General features: G+C 41.3%; 1 protein-coding gene across 10 annotated transcripts in view; it reads right to left on the bottom strand.

Moving 5' to 3' along the window:
- The window catches only part of emsy (EMSY transcriptional repressor, BRCA2 interacting), a 57,698-nt gene extending 41,241 nt beyond the window's left edge, over positions 1 to 16,457 (bottom strand). For 4 of the 10 annotated variants that reach the window (XR_010963214.1, XM_067985653.1, XM_067985654.1 and 1 more), the window contains exons 1-5: positions 16,279 to 16,456; positions 11,463 to 11,573; positions 9,602 to 9,701; positions 8,856 to 8,930; positions 2,372 to 2,547 (exon numbers count right to left, since the gene is read on the bottom strand). Coding sequence is in view for 9 of the 10 variants with exons in the window: in XM_067985653.1 (XP_067841754.1) it covers positions 2,372 to 2,547; positions 8,856 to 8,930; positions 9,602 to 9,701; positions 11,463 to 11,532 (421 nt within the window). In the remaining variant the exon portion in view is untranslated. Of the gene's footprint in view, positions 1 to 2,371; positions 2,548 to 8,855; positions 8,931 to 9,601; positions 9,702 to 11,462; positions 11,574 to 13,040; positions 13,094 to 16,278 lie in introns of all 10 variants that reach the window. The other 6 variants (XM_067985652.1, XM_067985658.1, XM_067985656.1 and 3 more) reach the window with 4 other exon arrangements.
- Between the last annotated feature and the right edge of the window lie 1,889 nt (positions 16,458 to 18,346).

The following is an 18,346-nucleotide window of genomic DNA, read 5'->3' as shown; positions in this document are numbered from 1 at the left end:
AACGGGAGACCCCTTATTTTTAAAACTGTGGCCCCTAGTTCTAGTCTCTCCCACAAGGGGAAACATCCCCTCAGCATCTACCCTTTCTAGTCCCCTCAGGATCTTATATGTTTCAATAAGATCACCTCTCATTCTTCTAAACTCCAGCACATACAGGCCCAACCTTTCCTCATAAGATAACCCCCTCATCCCTGGAATCAGTCAAGTGAACCTTCTCTGAACCGCCTCCAAAGCAATTATGTCCTTTCTTAAATAAGGAAACCAAAACTGCACACAGTGTTCCAGATGTGGTCTCACCAATGCCCTGTACAACTGTAGCAAAACATCTCTACTTTTATATTCCATTCCCCTTGCAATAAATGACAACATTCCATTTGCCTTCCTAATCACTTGCTGTACCTGCATACTAACTTTTTGTGATTCATGTACCTGAGTTCTACAATCTCTCTCCATTTAAATAAACTGCTTTTCTATTCCTCCTGCCAAAGTGGACAAGTTCACATTTTCCCACATTATACTCCATCTGCCAATTTTTTGCCCACTCACTTAACCTATCTATATCCCTTTGCTTACTAGTAAATCTTTTTTTTGCATCTTCTCCAGTGCTTCTATATCCTTTCTATAATATGGAGAACAGAACTGTTCACAGTACTCCAAGTGTGGTATATCCAAGGTTCCATACAAGTTTGACGTAACTTCTCTGCTTTTCAATTCTATGCCCCTAGAAATGAACCCCTGTGCTTGGTTTACTTTTTTATGGCCTTATTAACCTGCATCGCTACTTTTAGTGATTTGTGTATCTGTACCCCCAGATCCCTTTTGCTCCTCTACCCCATTTAGACTCTTATTATCCAAGCAGTATGTGGCCCCCTTATTCTTCGTACCAAAATGTAATACCCACACTTATCCATATTGAAATTAATTTGCCAATTACATGCCCACTTGAGATAGTTTTGCATTTATAACAAAGAGTGACATTTACACACACTGACATAACATTTGTATTATACTAGCAAATTTTCCATGCATTGCAATTTTATATGGATCATGTTATTCTACATGGTGCAGAATGTAGTATTATGCTGTTAAATTGAGCTGGGTCTCTTTAAGGGCACAAAGTTTAACTCCTCTTAAATTAACACGGAGTGATCAGAATTTAATTGCTCTTCAGCCTATCGGTCACAACTTCAGCTTTACTTGTCTTTGAAGTGTTTGCCAAGGTCACTCTGGTTATAGACATTGTGCTCTTATGTCAAATGACTGCCTTTGTTTCTTCGTACTTTTTTTTGAAGTGTGATACAAAGATTTAGTGTGAGACTTGGTGTGAGGTAGTCATCTGACAGAAAGGAAATGTGCACTAGCTGTACCATTTTAATAGTAGGTAGACACAAGAGACGGATACATATTACATGTCTGATGTGTCAGACCATCACATATCACTGCGTGACACTGAAAAACATGCTCACATTTGCACATGATTCGCTGAAATAATTTTAATAGAACACACAGATCAAATTATGCTAAACATCACAACTATGCTCTAGACCACATACAACATTAGCAATGCCACAGGAGAGATCAGTTATTATACAATATACATTGTTTGTCCTGTCAAATATTTATCCGCTTGTCCTTTAAAAGAGGCAACGATCGCTTTCTCAGCTACTGCCTGCGACAAAGCATTCCATGCTGCAAGAACTCTGCGTAAAAAATGTTTTCCTAACTTCTCGCCTCACTCAGTGACAATTTTAAATTGACGACCCTTCATCACCAACTCCCCCAAGGAGGGAATAGTCTTTTCCAAATCACCCTACCAAAACACTTCATAATTTTAAAAAAACCTTGATTAATTAAGATAGAAAGCTTATTTTCTATTACATACTCTGGTTACTGAGAAAACAAGATGGTTGAAAAGATTTTCAAAAAGTATTTGGAGAGTCTTCTTTGATTTCACTTCTCATTTTAATGGTAGTTGTTTGCTGACTGCCCATTTTTGATTGTAATTGAATAGACAGGGAATGTACCAATTTGTTGCTGCTTTATATTAAATTTGAGGAAGGCAAGGGCAAAAATGACTAGAAATTTTTACGTGACAAGAGTGCCACCTGAAGTACAATTCTTGAGGTGCGAGGGACACAGGCTTATTAGATTCAAAACTTTTATGTTACAGCTCACAAGAGAAAGGATGTTGTCATCCCACCAGTCCGAGCTGGATTAGAATTCATTCCAAAGCTGAATGGCCAGTATACTAATCCACTGCACCATCTATTACCCCCTCCCCTTTCAAAATGACAAGCTATTTGTTCCATAGTTTTTTTTAAACAAAAAGAAAATTAATCCTGGCTCAATAGGAAAAAAAACATCAACTCACCTTCTTTGTTGCCAGTTTCGGCTGGTGAAGGAAGGGTGGCATTATGCAGAGCTGCCACGTTAGCCACTGCATTCGCTGTCACTGTGAATGCTGTCTGAGGAACCAGCCTGGGCATGAGAGGGACCAGTCGACGACCTTCAATGGACCATTCAGCTGAGCTATTAGGCCCAGACATACTGTAGGTAACAGAAGAGTACATGATATATTTGTCCAACACACATTTATGTGGTCAATAATGTTGTTGTAGTATTTTTTTCACTGTTTATAGTGCTTATCGGAGGAGGCAACTTTAAATTATTACCTGCTTACTTTTGAAAATTCTAAAAATATATTTAAGAACATAAGAAATAGGAGCAGGAGTAGGCCATCCGGCCCCTCGAGCCTGCTCCGCCATTCAACAAGATCATGGCTGATCTTCTACCTCAACGCCATTTTCCTGCACTATCCCCAAATCCCTTGATGCCTTTAATATCTAGAAATCTATCGACCTCTGTTTTGAATGTACTCAATGACTGAGCCGCCACAGCCCTCTGGGTAGAGAATTCAAAAGATTCACCACCCTCAGTGAAGACATTTCTCCTCATCTCAGTCCTAAATGGCCTACCCCTTATTCTGAGACTCCCCAGCCAGGGGAAACATCCTCCCTGCATCTACCCGGTCGAGCCCTGTAAGAATTTTGTATGTTTCAATGAGATCACCTCTCGTTCTTCTAAACTCTAGAGAATACAGGCCTAGTATGCTCAATCTCTCCTCATACGACAGGAATCAGACTGATGAACCTTTGTTACACTCCCTCTATGGCAAGTATATCCTTTCTTAGGTAAGGAGACTAAAATTGTACACAGTACTCCAGGTGCGGTCTCACCAAAGGTCTATATAATTGCAGTAAGACATCTTTACTCCTGTACTCAAATCCTCTTGTAATAAAGGCCAACATACCATTTGCCTTCCTAATTGCTTGCTGCACCTGCATGTTAGCTTTCAGTGACTCATGTACAAGGACACCCAGGACCCTTTGAATATCAACATTTCCCAATCCCTAACCATTTAAAAAAACTCTGCATTTCTGTTTTTCCTACCAAAGTGAATAACTTCACATTTTTCCACATTATATTCCATCTGTTATGTTCTTGCCCACTCTCTGCATCCTCCTCACAATTCACATTCCCACCTAGTTTTGTGTCATCAGCAAACTTGGAAACATTACATTTGGTACCCTCATTCAAATCATTGATATATATTGTGAATAGCTGGGGCCTAAACATTGATCCCTGCGGCACCCCACTAGTCACAGTCTGCCAACCTGAAAAAAACCCGTTTATTCCTACTCTCTGTTTTCTGTCTGTTAACCAATTCTCAATCCATGCCAGCATATTACCCCCAATACCATGTGCTCTAACTTTGTTCACCAACCTCCTGTGTGGGACCTTATTGAAAGCCATCTGAAAATCCAAATACACCACATCCACTGGTTCCCCCTTATCTATTCTACTAGTTACATCCTCAAAGAACTCCAATAGGCTTGTCAAACATGATTTCCCTTCCATAAATCCATGTTGACTCTGCCAAATCCTATTATTATGTTCTAAGTGTCCTGTTATCATATCCTTTATGATAGAGAAAATGCTAGAATCTACTACTGATGTCAGGCTAACAGGTCTGTAGTTCCCAGTTTTCTCTCTCCCTCCTTTCTTAGTGAGGTTACATTTGCTACCCTCCAACCTGCAGGAACCATTCCAGAATCTATAGAATTTTGGAAGATGGAATTTTCCAAAAATGTTATAAAATGTCATAAATCTTTATTATAAAGCTTTGTTTATTAGGAATAGAGCCCATCATTTACGTCAAGCTGGTGAAATCCTCCTTCTTCATCTGTTAAGTTTATAAGTACAAGCATTTTTCCCCTTTCTAATTTGTTATATTCTGTTTTCACTATTTCCCAATCATGGTATGTAAAATGTTTCTTCCCAATCACATTCCATCAAGAAAAATTCCAGCACAAAATAACTACCCAAGATTCAGTCACCTGAATGTTCTTCACCCACACGAGATTTACCGCAACACAAATACAAATGCACAAATTACCTATAAAGTTGCCCCAATAACTTTCCTTTTCTCTTCAATAAAATGCATAACGTACCCTGCTGAGCCTCTAAACATCCTGGGCTCCAGGTACACTCTCACCCCATACTTCAAAATCCTCACCTACCCAGCTAACTCCCCACTTTGGAGGCCTCCAAAACACATCCCCTAATTGATGAGCTTCCGACCACATATCCGCTCCATCACCAAGACCGCCTATTTCCACCTCCGTAACATCGCCCGTGTCCGCCCCTGCCTCAGCTCATTTGCTGCTGAAACCCTCATCCGTACCTTTGTTACCTCTAGACTTGACTAATCTAATGTTCTCCTGGCTGGCATCCCATCTCCCACCCTCCATAAACTTGAGCTCATCCAAAACTCTGCCGTCCATATCCTAACTCGCACCAAGTCCTGTTCTCATATCACCCCTGTGCTCGCTGACCTACATTTGCTCCCGGTCCGGGAACACCTCGATTTTAAAATTCTCATCCTTGTTTTCAAATCCTTCCATGGCCTCGCCCCTGCTATCTCCGTAACCTCCTCCTGACCTACAACCCTCCGAGATCTCTGCGCCCCTCCAATTCTTGCCTCTTGCGCATCCCCGATTTTCGTCACTCCACCAATGGCGGACATGCTTTCAGCTGCCTAGGCCCTGAGCTCTGGAATTCACTCCCTAAATCTCTCAGCCTCTCTTCTCCTTTAAGCAGCTCATTAAAACCTACCTCTTTGACCAGCATTTGCTCTTCTGTCCTAATACCTCCTTATGTGGCTCGGTGTCAAATTTTGTTTAATAATGCTCCTGTGAAGCGCCTCAAGACGTTTTACTATGTTAAAGGCACTATATAAATGCAAGTTGTTGTTGTTGACTACAATTCCCAGCAGCCAGAGCACCAATGCATACTGACTTCTGACTATCATATGATCTGTTTTCAAGAAAAATAAATGGAAAATAGAACAGGATAGCCACCAAGCCAACTGCGGGGTAGACAGAAGGAATTATGAACTAAAATAACATCACATGGGGGGGGGGGGGTGGGGGGGGGGACGGACAGATAATGAGTTCACAGAATGAGAACAAAAGCTCTGAAGCAGAGGAAGTAAACTGGGAGGCAGTGAGGACTCCACCTCTGATCAAAACGCATTGAGGACCACCTACCAGAAACGGGGTCAGAGGTAGGAGTGCAATTCATATAATTCCACAAGCAACACCATAGGGGATGAACTAGTACAGAAGTTCCCAAACTTTCTTTTGCTGTGATCCCCTCTCTCCCCACCTTCAGAGATTCATGTCAACCTCTTTCTAAGAAACAGTATTTTTGCATTGAACAAGAGGATTTTCAGCCAACATAACATATTGCTCAAGACAGAAAGCAATATAATTAGCCCAGTACTAGTAAACAAGCTCATCCTAGTCACTGAGATAAAGGAGAATTATCAAGTGTTATTTTATGTTCACGTTTATTCAATAGCACTGTACCACCACTATACTACTGAATAAACTTGAAAATAAAATGTCACATGCACATCAGTTATATAGGGTGCAAGAGCTAGGGGATGCTGCTGTGGCATCAGCACATTGGTCAATACTGCTTTGGTGCTATGCAATGGTAATCTCTGTATTTGAGAGGCAGAATCCATGGCCCCATGTGCCTCCTTGGTGGTGATCTGATCGAGGTTTATAAGATGATGAAGGGAATAGTTTGTGTTCGACTTGACAGTTTGTTTCAATTAAATAGGTTAGGGAGGAGCAGGGGTCATAATTTTAAGTTGTATGAGGCCAGATCTAGGTTAGATGTCAGGAGGTGGTTCCTTTCCCAGAGAATAGTGGACCTCTGGAACAGGCTGCCGGCTCGTGCGGTGGACACAATCACTGAATTCCTTCAGTTGAGAGTCGAACCTGTTTCTGGCTGGGGAGGTGATCCCATCTTACAAAAGATATGTAAAGCATAGAATTATCAGGGCCAGAGTGATCTCCAGAACTAGTTTCGATCGCCTAAGGGGACGGAGAGGAATTTCCTAGATTTTTTCCCACAAATTAGCCTGGGGGATCTGGTTTCTCGTCTCTTCTCGGAGGTCACATGGTTCTGGGTGGGGTGGGGAGTGTATATATAGTGATACACAAGGTATTACAATTGTGTGGGACAGGCTGGATGGACCAGAGAGTCTTTCCCTGTCAGTCACTGTTTGAATGTCCTTGGAAGGGGTACAGCACAGATTCACCAGAATGATACCAGAGTTTAAAGGGTTAAATTATGAGAACTTAAAAATGTGCATTAAAATGTTTTATATTCCCTTGAGTTTAGAAGGTTGAAGGGTGATCTAATCGAGGGGCTTAAAATAAAGGGATTCGATAGGGTATATACAAAGAAATTATTTCCTCTGGTAGGGAAATTCAGAACAAGGGAGCATAATCTTAAAATTAGAGCTTGGCCATGCAAAGGTGATGTCAGGAAGCACTTTTTCCACACAAAGGGTAGTGGAAATCTGGAACTCTCTCCTGCAAAGGGCTGGGTCAATTGAAATTTTCAAGACTTGGATCGATTGATTTTTGTTAGGTACAGGTATCAAGGCATATGGGGCAACAGTAGACAAATGGAGTTGAGGTACACGATCTAACTAAATGGCGGAACAGGCTCGAAGGGCTGAATGGCTTCCTGTTCCTATATTCCCCTGATAACTTCCCTCACACTGCTCCACCCAGTTTAAAAATCTATGAACTAGTACATAAAAATGTATACACAATACATATAAAATCTCAAAATACATGTTCCACATTACTCTTCAATTTAGAAATTTGAACATTAGATTTTAACAAAGGACAAATTCACAAGTTCAAATGTATACCATAAGAGTGGGGAATTATTATCAAAATTGAGGAACTCAGTTGCCTCATAGGTTAGACACTGGCCTTTCACCAGAGACCTCTAGCCCAGACCGATGGGATGAAAGTCTCCTGTTTGCTGGCTGTTGGAGTCCTATGTGAAATAAATTTTGACAGGCTTAGTCAAATTCCTAGTGGGTATGGGGTTACAGCAATCTCATTGAGGGCCTGTTGTGAAAAATGGAAGAAATGTCACACTAATATGGTATGGTGAGCTCTTACGAGAATGGGGCTAAATCACATTGTTTCGGCATTGTAAATGGAACGTTATTCTGCATCTGGCTTTGCTATTTCTGACCTTGGAAGTGCTCGATGCTCACAGTGAGTGTGCCACAAATAGGAAGATTACCCAGCACTAACATCGCTCTACTCTTTCTTGATGAGCACAAAAAACTTACTACTGCTTTAAAGAAAACTGAAGCTAAAAGAAGGGAAAGAGACAATTTATTCTCATTTTTAAAATGACAATTTTACATTCACCATTTTTCACTTATATGCACAAGTTGATTTATTGTGGAAAGACTCTGGTCAATCCTTTTCATGCTATTCTCCTATCACCAGATTAGCTACCCTAACAGCACCATCATGAGACCTTAGTTTTCCTTGAGCTGGCAGTTGATGCATCAGACTGGGAAGATATGGGTCGGTGCCTGAAATTCTGTAGCACACTAATTTCCTGTTCTCAGCTGTGCCATCATAAGTAGGTGCACTTCCTGGTTACTTGTTTCAGAGCAACGGTCTAGGACAAGTTTGCACCTCTCAAGCAGAGCAGTGCATGTTGCAGGGAAACAATATGTTAATAACAGGAAGTCTTAGCTTCCCCAATGGCTCAGCTGATAAAGGGAGTCTGTAACTCAGCCATACTGACCACCAGGTGTCAGGATTGATTCCCAGTCTGTAGAATGAAATTAATCTCAGTTGGTGGTGGTAAGGGATCTGCAACTTATCTCTGCACAATAGATTATTCACTGACCATTGCTGGAAAATAGAAAACATGCAAACAATGGGCACAATAGGATCAGGATTGACTTCAGCTGTGATGTCCTCTCCCCTCTCCCCTCTCCCCACATTCACTGTCTAGACTGACTCTGGAAGAATGACCACTTGAGTTAGGTGCAGAGAGCCGCCAGCTCCTGTGAAACCACACCCCACTATTAATCAGCAAATTCCTGAGAGAAAGGAAGAAAATTAGAAGGAATTATATATTTTTTTAAGTTTCATCCTCAAAACATGCATGTACATGAAAAACTTCTGTATCTGCTGGGCAGCTACTCAGTCCACATCAGTTACAGTAACTGTGGGATTCAATAGGGAAAATGACAACTTTACAGTGGGAACTGGGAATTAAAGAGTACAGTGATGCTGCTGCCAATGTCAAGTTAATGTACTGTGGAGAAGGGTCCTGCTGGGAAACCATTATGATGTGCTGAACAATATAACTCATTTTAACTTTTAAAACCAGGAGAACTGTAACAGGAAACTATTAGAGAAAATAAATAAAGCCTTTGCGGAGCAACTTACTGATGTGCAATGGTCATCAGTCTTTCATCGTTAACTGCCCTGCGGACTTCTGCACGGTGACGCTCTGTAGAAATGCTGTTATAGAAGAAAAGAAAAATCTTCAATATGTCCATCTACAATAGAGGTAGTTTTTATACTTCAAACTGCCACTCGCTTCTAAGTAACACTTGGCTAGAGGAACAGTAGATGGGGCATATATAATCACATCTTCTCCATTTTAGCAGAAGTCTAGGGGAGGATCTTGTACATTGGTGCAACTGTATGACTCTGGTGTGCGTCCTTTTGACAGAACTGGCAAAGGGTATTTTATGAATTTTAGAATTGTACATATGGAATTGTTTGCCTAAATAAGTCACCACACAACAAAATGTAATTTATTGTGTGAAGCGCTGAGAGACATTTTGATGCATTATGTCAAGTTAATGTACTGTGGAGAAGGGCCCTTCAAGGCCTGGTGAGGTTCCCCAATATCAATGGCTAGACTGAAGAAGCCCAAGGCCAGGGCTATGAATTTCTCCATGGGACATATGAAACAAGCAAAAACCAATTTAATATAATTGCAAACCCATTTTGGAATCTCTCCAAATTACCTCCCTGCAATCGTTTCAAGAATGCTATTGGAAAGGCATGAGAAAATAAATACTCATACACTGCATTTGAGATTGAGAGTGAGGATAATAAAAAAAACAACAAATGATAAGTACAAAATTAAAGAAAAACAGTTTTTCTCTCCTTATAACATTTACCTAAGAACCTTGGCCAGTTCTCCAAGGAGGTCCTTCTTTTCTTTTGTAAGGTCGCCCTGTGCACGGAGTGCACTGATAGCACCAGCATAAGCTTCCAGTTCTAAAAAGCAAGGGAAAAAAAGCTAATCACATTTCAAACCTACATATTTTCTATCCATCCAGGAAAATATTAAGATTTTGCTGTATCGTGTATGCTTATCAATTCATTTATTTTCCAACAGTACTTAAGATTTTTCTTTATTTTTCCAAAATTTTTCACTCAACGCATGCCTGTCAAATCAATTACTACAAATCCAATGCAAAAAGTTACAACTGTGTGTATGTTTCAGGTCTCAGAAATATAAGGAGACTTACTAGGTTTTACCCAAGGATACAGATAAATGGGGGCGTCACTGTGACTTATAAACTGGATTTTACGGTATCTGCCTTCAGAGGCAAGTTACTAACAATTGAAGTTATTCAGGTAAATTTTGAAATCATTCCGCTAAATTCCATGGCTGTGATATATAAGATTTTTCCTCTTTGAGCAAGCTAGTGCATCGTGCACTTCCTGGCTAATTACAGCATGAGTTAGATGCAGGTGCAATGTCCCTCTATTCTGCCCCAACCTTCGCTTAACTGCCAACGTACTAGTGAGATATTTCCCACACCAACCAACCATATAGCTTCTCAAAGGAAGATGCACATTAATGCCAAATTATGGCTCCTCCACCCTGATTCATAAACACCAGTAACCAAATTGAATGTTCACCACAAATGCCACAGAAGAATTTTAAATATACAAGACAGCAAATGGTAATCTTTGAAAAATACTGAGCAGCTTTTAAAAATGTAGTATTTTCATACATTTTCATATAGTGGAGGAAGAACAAGGATTCTATTCAGGATATCAGCTGCTTTGTAAGACTATGCAGTACTCTGAAGGCAAACGACACAGAATGAAGCACTACAGTTGTCTTATCTTCAAGCATCCTCTGATAAATACATCCCTCTGACTAATTGAAAAATATTACCAGGTAACTAGTCTCCCAGTATTTCAAAGCTGAACACAAGCAAACATTTTGTTCCATTGCTTTTGCTGCAGACTGACTTTCAGCTACTAGCCTATGTCTAGTAACTCTAACATTAGTTTGACTCCAGTACTATATATACAGAAAGGAGAAATGTAATTTTGAACAAATAGGAAATAATCTCCAATTACATGAAATCAAAATTGTAAATCTGAAGTAATTTTCAATCTGTAGTCACTGTTATATCTGAATAGATTTAGCAACTTACAGCCTCTGACTAATGCATTTCAACACCATGTCAAATGTCAGCAGATTAGTGCTCTACAATATTTTATTCTGATGCAAAGCATGCAAGAAAGAAAATTATCACTGATCATTACATATTTCTAACATAGGATTTTCCTAATAAATGAATAAACTGTTGGAGGAAAACAGTTCCTCACCCCAATCAATTTTCTCCAATTTTATGCACTCTTCTCCTTGCTGTTCTATGGGTGCCAGTTGCCTTCGGGGGCTATTACTCATGCCACATCCTTGACAGTAAATGTCAGACTTTTTGAACATAAGGCACATCAAAGCCAGATGTAATCCTTTCATCACTTAATGTCCACATACAGATTTACCGATGGAGATCACTTAATAGCTAATCAGGAGCAGGAACCCTGGCTGATTTTTTTTCCCCCATTCCTAACGCAGAGACTTTGAGGCCAATTTTAACGCCCTAACCACTGCCCCAGTAAAGATCAGTTAACTTAGCACAGGTTGCAGACAGAATCTGGGAAACCAGTTATTCACTGAACAGAATCTGACTGTAGCGGAAAAGTAAAAGAAAATAATCCACAATGTTCTACCAAGTTTTCGGAGTATTCTCTTGCACTCATCCCTGCTGAGATCCAGAAGAGTCGGCCAAACAGCAGGCATAGCGGTAGGCGGTGTCCTACAGGGTCAGCCTAACTCTGCAACTAAATTGAAAAGAGTGAGGTTTAATTCCTCTGCCACATCCAGCAATTTTAAAAAAGTAAACTAACCTACACAAACACTTTTGAAATGGAAGTAACTATATGATTTTGTAACACTGAAATATTAGTAAATATTACCGTTTCAACTGAAGTTGCAAGACTCCACATTTATTTTGAAGCATTTTCCAAATCAAGCAGAAACTGCAATTCATCATGCATACTCGCCAACATGACAAGAAACTCTCCCTCTTTATGTCTAGTGCTATCATTAAGATTTCAGCAACCATTAATGGTGCGTGTGTAGAAGTTTCACACTAAGCCCATGAGAATCATGAAAAATAACCAGCAACACAATTACAGATTTTATCTTGTCCAATGTGGGTTATATCTAGAGAAAAGTTTGAACTAGGATGAGCTTCAAGTAGTGATTAGTCTGTCACTGGTAGGAGCAAAGAATGCCACTCAAAAATCTTAGTTATAAATGCTGTTTACTTCACATAAACATGAAAGTGTAAAATTCACCGTGTTAGATAATGTAAGCAAAACATTCATATGCCAGTTTTAACAGTTGCTCAAAAATATTAGATTTCAAAAAGTTTGGACTTTTATTTGGATGAGTTTTTTTAAAACATGTAATTTGAAAATATTGTTTAGATCCTGCTTAGGAATTTTAAAGCTTTTCCAATGCAATGCAAGGACTGCAATTACTCAAATGTCTTATTTCTGTACTTTAGCATCTACAGTACCACTCCTGAAGCTTCTTTAGAACACACAGATGAGCATCTCCTCCTCACAGCTGTCAGCAATGCAGTACTTACTTATGCACACCTTTTTCTGTCGAGCTTACTTTCTTCTAGTTTAAATGATTTTGCTGTTTTTTCCTCTTTGTCCTTCTCCACTCCATCATCTGAACCCTTGGGTTTTTTCTCTCTTTCATTGCTATTTGATTCTCAGCTGTTTCCATATGAAGCTTCCCCCCCCCGCAAAAAAGTGTGCTCCTCTGGCCTGGAACCTCCATTTCTGTCACAACCTTTATCTTCATTTTATTGATATTATGGCCGTTGCTGCTCTGAACTTTATTTGCTTGTCCCTACTATGCTCCAAAAACACCATCCTACATGTAGTTGCTGCTCACCATGTTGAAATCAAGACTCATAAGTAGGAGAGTATCCTACTTATTCTTTCCCATGTTGTCTAAACTATGCAAGAGGAAGGGAACTTTAAAACCCAAGCTTGACATCATCTAACCACTACCTCTATATTCAACTTTTCAAGCTTGATTGTATTCTTGATAGCATGGGCCCTAGCATTTTACCTAGATTTCTTCATTTAAAAAAAATACATGCATCATCAATATTACAGTATATATGGAGAACCATCACCATAAAGCAGCTAACACAGGACTTTGTGTAAAGTTTTTAGAAAAAACACATCTAGTACAAATAAAATACATTGTGGAATAAAGCTTACTGTAAATAAACTCACTTGCATCTATGGAGCCCAAGTGCCACTCAATGGATTTTCTGTAAAGTATGACAAAAGCAGCAAGATCATGGGAACACTATCACCTCCAAGTCTCATAACATCCTGATCTGATATACCACCATTCCTTCACTATCTCTAGGCATTAACCTGAAACTTCCTACCTAACACTATCAGCACAAGGACTGTAGTGCTTCAAGAAGGCCCACCACTACCTTCTCAGAGCAACTAGGAATGGGCAATAAATGTAGCTTTTCTAGGGACACACACATCTCAAGAACAAAAATCTGTATATTCAATTTACATTATGGTAGGGGACAGGGATGAATACAAATATCAATCCAACTTTAGAGCACTGTCAATCAACCAGGCGGGTATAACTACTAATTATAAGCTCCAATCTAAAAGCAGTCCATTGTAATCATAACCACAAATTAGTGGCAAATACATTACAAACTGGCTTATTACCCTGGACTGCACAATGGAGTTCAGAGTGATGGGACCAAGGGTTGATCCCCAAAATGCCCCATATGATGAGTTTTTGCTCTCAAGAGAGATAGCATAGATAAACGGCACTTTGATAAGTGGAATGGAAGGAACACCTACTGCTGCCAGTTTCCCAGAGCACTTGCAGACCATTGGAAGGTCAGTCACCCTCACAGGTACATGGTGTCAACAGAAAGGGGAGAAAACAAATATGCCTTAATAAGGAATGTCTTGATCCCTATACAGTGTGGGCTCAGTTAGTGGATTCCAAGCAGGGCAATAGAAAATCAGCCTGGATTCTCACTCCTGGTTACTATCCAGCAACTCCCACTGAAAGTATACGTGTGGACAAGAGATATGGTCAGGATCAGGAACAATGACTATTAGAGGGTATCCACCATCTGTGGAACAGTATCCCAGAAAGGTTTCATTTCCTTCAGGCCAGCAAGGAAAAAAACAGTAAGAAAAAGTTGTCTCACTTCACCAAAAGGATTTGATATTTTCTTAATGCTTTTCCCCAAAGCAAAAATATTTATGAAAAATGTGTTGTAAGTTTGAATTTTGATGTCTTTCCCTCCCAACAGTGTTGGACAGATTTATAATACTTACATTTTAAATCTGTAGACACGTGTAAATCAATGGGAGGTAAACGTAGCCCACAATGACAAAGAAGCATACTCCTATCCCTTAAATTAACCCAAAATCCAAACCATTCATGTCTTTCGATTATTTCTAAATAATATAACCACAGGTGCTGTCAAGTATCAACAAACTTTCAGTGAACTAATCCTCAATTACTTGCGTTAATGATTTTTTTTAAATATCAACATTTTTTGGGAGCGACTGCACCAGAATCTTTGTTCAAAACAGAAAAATTCATAAACCGTTGCAACATAAATCCACAGAAACACAAAGTTTGAAATGTGTAATAAAAGTGAGAATGGGGTAGTCACAAATCCATGAGATTTTATTTTATGAAGGTTTTAGACTCAACTTGATACTGTTCCATGGGTGGCAATAAATTTCTGGTTCCATATCCAAGCTGCCATGCACCTAGAAAACGAGTCAATAGCTAATTAACCATAAAAATCAACGACAACCCTGGTCCTGTCCTCACCTGAAGTTCAAATACACACACTTTTCAGCAGGGGATAGCAGGACCACAGTTGATTTTTCTCCCTCTCTCACCTAGGGCCACAGAGGCCAATTGTAACACTTCAAAATGCTGTCCTGGCTGAGATCACGAGATATATATAGTTCACTAGATTCATTCCTGGGATCAGAGGGTTGTCCTATGAGGAGAGATTGTGTAGACTGGGCCTATGTTCTCTGGAGTTTAGAAGAATGAGAGGTGATCTCATTGAAATGTATAACATTTTTTAGAGGGCTTGACAGGGTAGACGCTGAGAGGCTGTTTCCCCTGGCTGGAGAGTCTAGAACTAGGGGGGCACAGTCTCAAGATAAGGGGTCGGCCATTTAGGACCGAGATGAAGAAAAATTTCTTCACTCAGAGGGTTATGAATCTTTGGAATTCTCTACCCCAGAGGGTTATGGATGCTCAGTGTTGAATATATTCAATACCGATATCGATGGATATTTGGACACTTAGGGAATCAATGGATATGGGGATAGGGCAGGAAAGTGAAGTTGAGGTAGAAGAACAGCCACAATCGTATTGAGTTGCAGAGCAGGCTCAAGGGGCTGCATGGCCTACTCCTGCTCCTATTTCTTTCTTATGTCCTTACATATATATGTGGAAAACCATTCATCCCATCCTAGCTCATGCATCCAAGAAAGAACTTGCACCCATCCAAGAAACGACTTTACAGTCAGCTTCAGGTGATAACTCAGTACAGACTGTGGATCAAACCTTCTGGACTGCCTGGGCTTTGTAACAGTATCGCATCCAACGAATGGCGTGCAAGGAGCTCAACCGAAGCACTCCACTGCTTTTCACACTTGAGCAGAAAGATTGCAAAAAAAAATGTGGTCGCTTCACAGAGAAGATTTACAAGGATGTTGCCAGGACCAGAGAATTTTAGCTATGGGGAAAGACTGGATAGATTGTGGTTGTTTTCTTTGGAACAAAGGAGGCTGAGGGGAGATTTAACTGAGGTATGTAAAATTATGAAAGGCCTAGATAAAGTTAATAGGGAGGACCTATTTCCCTTAGCAGAGGAGTCAGTGACCAGGGGGAGGGGGGGGGGGGCATAGATTTAAAGTAATTGGTAGAAGGATTAGAGGGGAGCTGAGGAGACATGTTTTCACCCAGAGGGTGGTGGGGGTCTGGAACTCACTGCATGAAAGGCTGGTAGAGGCAGAAACCCATTTAAAAAGTACTTGGATGTGCACTTGAAGTGCCGTAACCTACAGGGCTACGGACCAAGTGCTGGAAAGTGGGATTAGGCTGGCTGGCTGGTTGATTTATTTTCGGCCTTCTGTGCCCTTAAATTTCTATGCTTCATTCATTGGTCGGACTGCGCGTGCGCAGTGCGCAATGTTTACCTCCCGCACCGAGCGGGCCTGAAACGGCCTAACGGCTCGAGCCACACGGCGGGGGAAAAAAACAAAAGGCGAACCGGGCGACGGTTAAACATAAGACAAGAGGACCAAGCTGCGGCTTCGATCTGTCACCAAGGGCCGTGGTTATTTCCCCTCACACATATCTCTCATCCCGTAGAACATTCCAGTGACCTGCCTCGAGAGAAAGGAAAATAAATCACTCAAGAAGCCGCCTCACCTCTCGGGGTCTCTGGGCAACCTGGAGGAACGGATGTCGGTGCTTATCCTGCTGCGCTTCGGGGTCGTGCAAAGACTCGGCATCGTTTAGATTTTTTCCCCCCCCTCTCGGGGAGGTAGGGGCGCAGAGCGGTAGGTCTCAGTTTTTAAAAAATAAAATGGCCGACTGCGACGCGAAGAGCGGACCTCCAGTATCCCACAATGCACAGCGCAAGCCCCCGAAAGGGGCGGAGCCCAGGCAGGCACCGGGTGACCAATCAGCTGCTCCATCTCGTTTTCCATCGAGATCAATGCAATGACATAGTAAACAGCATAGGTGTGTAAAACAGCATAGGTGTGTAAAAGACACAGTAAAGAGCATAGGTGTGTAAAAGACAAAGTAAAGAGCATAGGTGTGTAAAACAGCATAGGTGTGTAAAAGACACAGTAAAGAGCATAGGTGTGTAAAAGACAAAGTAAAGAACATAGGTGTGTAAAACAGCATAGGTGTGTAAAAGACACAGTAAAGAGCATAGGTGTGTAAAAGACAAAGTAAAGAGCATAGGTGTGTAAAACAGCATAGGTGTGTAAAAGACACAGTAAAGAGCATAGGTGTGTAAAAGACAAAGTAAAGAGCATAGGTGTGTAAAACAGCATAGGTGTGTAAAAGACACAGTAAAGAGCATAGGTGTGTAAAAGACAAAGTAAAGAGCATAGGTGTGTAAAACACCAACTTGCATTTATATAGCGCCTTTAATAAAACGTCCCAAGGCGCTTCACAGGAGCGATTACCAAACAAAATTTATCACCGAGCCACATAAGGTGATATTAGGACAGGTGACGGTAGATTTTAAGGAGTGTCTTAAAGGAGGAGAGAGAGGCGGAGAGGTTTAGGAAGGGAATTCCAGAGCTTAGGGCCTGGGCAGCTGAAGGCACGGCCACCAATGGTGGAGCGATTAAAATCAGGGATGTCTAAGAGGCCGGAATTGGAGGAACGCAGAGATCTTGGCGGGTTGTAGAGCTGGAGGGGGTTACAGAGATAGGGAGGGGCGAGGCCATGGAGGGATTTGAAAACAAGGATGAGAATTTTAAAATCGAGGTATTGAGCTGTTGCCGGACTGGGAGCCTATGTCGGTCAGCAAGCACAGGGGTCATGGGTGAACGGGACAGTGCAAGTTAGGATATGGGCAGCTGAGATTTGGATGAACTCAAGTTTTTGGAGGGTAGAAGATGGGAGGCCGGCGAGGGGAGCATTGGAATAGCCGAGTCTGGATGTCGGTTTCAGCAGCAGATGAGCTGAGGCAGAGATGAGTAGAAATTTCCCTCAATTAAATATTGGGAAAACGCAAGCCATTATTTTTGGTCCCCACCACTAACCCCGTTCACTAGCCACCCATTCCATCCCCCTCCCTGGCCACTGCCCAAGGCTGAACCAGATTGTTCACAATCTCGGCATCTTGTTTGAATCTGAGCTGAGCTTCCGATCCGATATCCTCTCTGTTACCAAGACTGCCTATGTCCACTCCATAATATCGGCCATCTCTACCTCTGCCTCAGCCCATCAGCTACTGAAACCTGCATCCATTCTTTTGTCATCTCCAGACTTGACTATTCCAATGCTCTCCTGGCCGGCCTCCCATCTTCATCCGGAAACTTGAGCTCGTCCAGAACCCTGCTGCCCGTATCCTAACTTGCACCAAGTTCCATTCACCCATCACCCCAGTGCTCGCTGACCTACATTGTCTCCCAGCCTAGCAACAGCTCAAATTTAAAATTCTCATCCTAGTTTTCAAATCTCTCCATGGCCTCGCCTCTCCCAATCTCTGTAACCTCCTCCAGCCTTACAAGATCTCTGCGTTCTTCCAACTTTAGCCACGTGCATTACCCACTTCCTTCGCTCCACCATTTGCAGTTGTGCTTTCAGCTGCCTAGGCCCTAAGCTGTGGAATTCCCTCCCTAAACCTCTCCACCTCTCCACCCCTCTCTCCTCCTTTAAGGCGCTCCTTAAAACCTACCTCTTTGACCAAGCTTTTGGTCACCTGTCCAAATATCTCCTTCTTTGGCTTGGTGTCAATTTTTGTCTGATTTCG

This window comes from Heptranchias perlo, chromosome 6 (assembly GCF_035084215.1).
Source record: "Heptranchias perlo isolate sHepPer1 chromosome 6, sHepPer1.hap1, whole genome shotgun sequence".
Classification (NCBI taxonomy): Eukaryota; Metazoa; Chordata; class Chondrichthyes; order Hexanchiformes; family Hexanchidae; genus Heptranchias; species Heptranchias perlo.
Note: the sequence above shows the minus strand (reverse complement) of the source record. Positions and strands in the feature narration are given on the sequence as shown.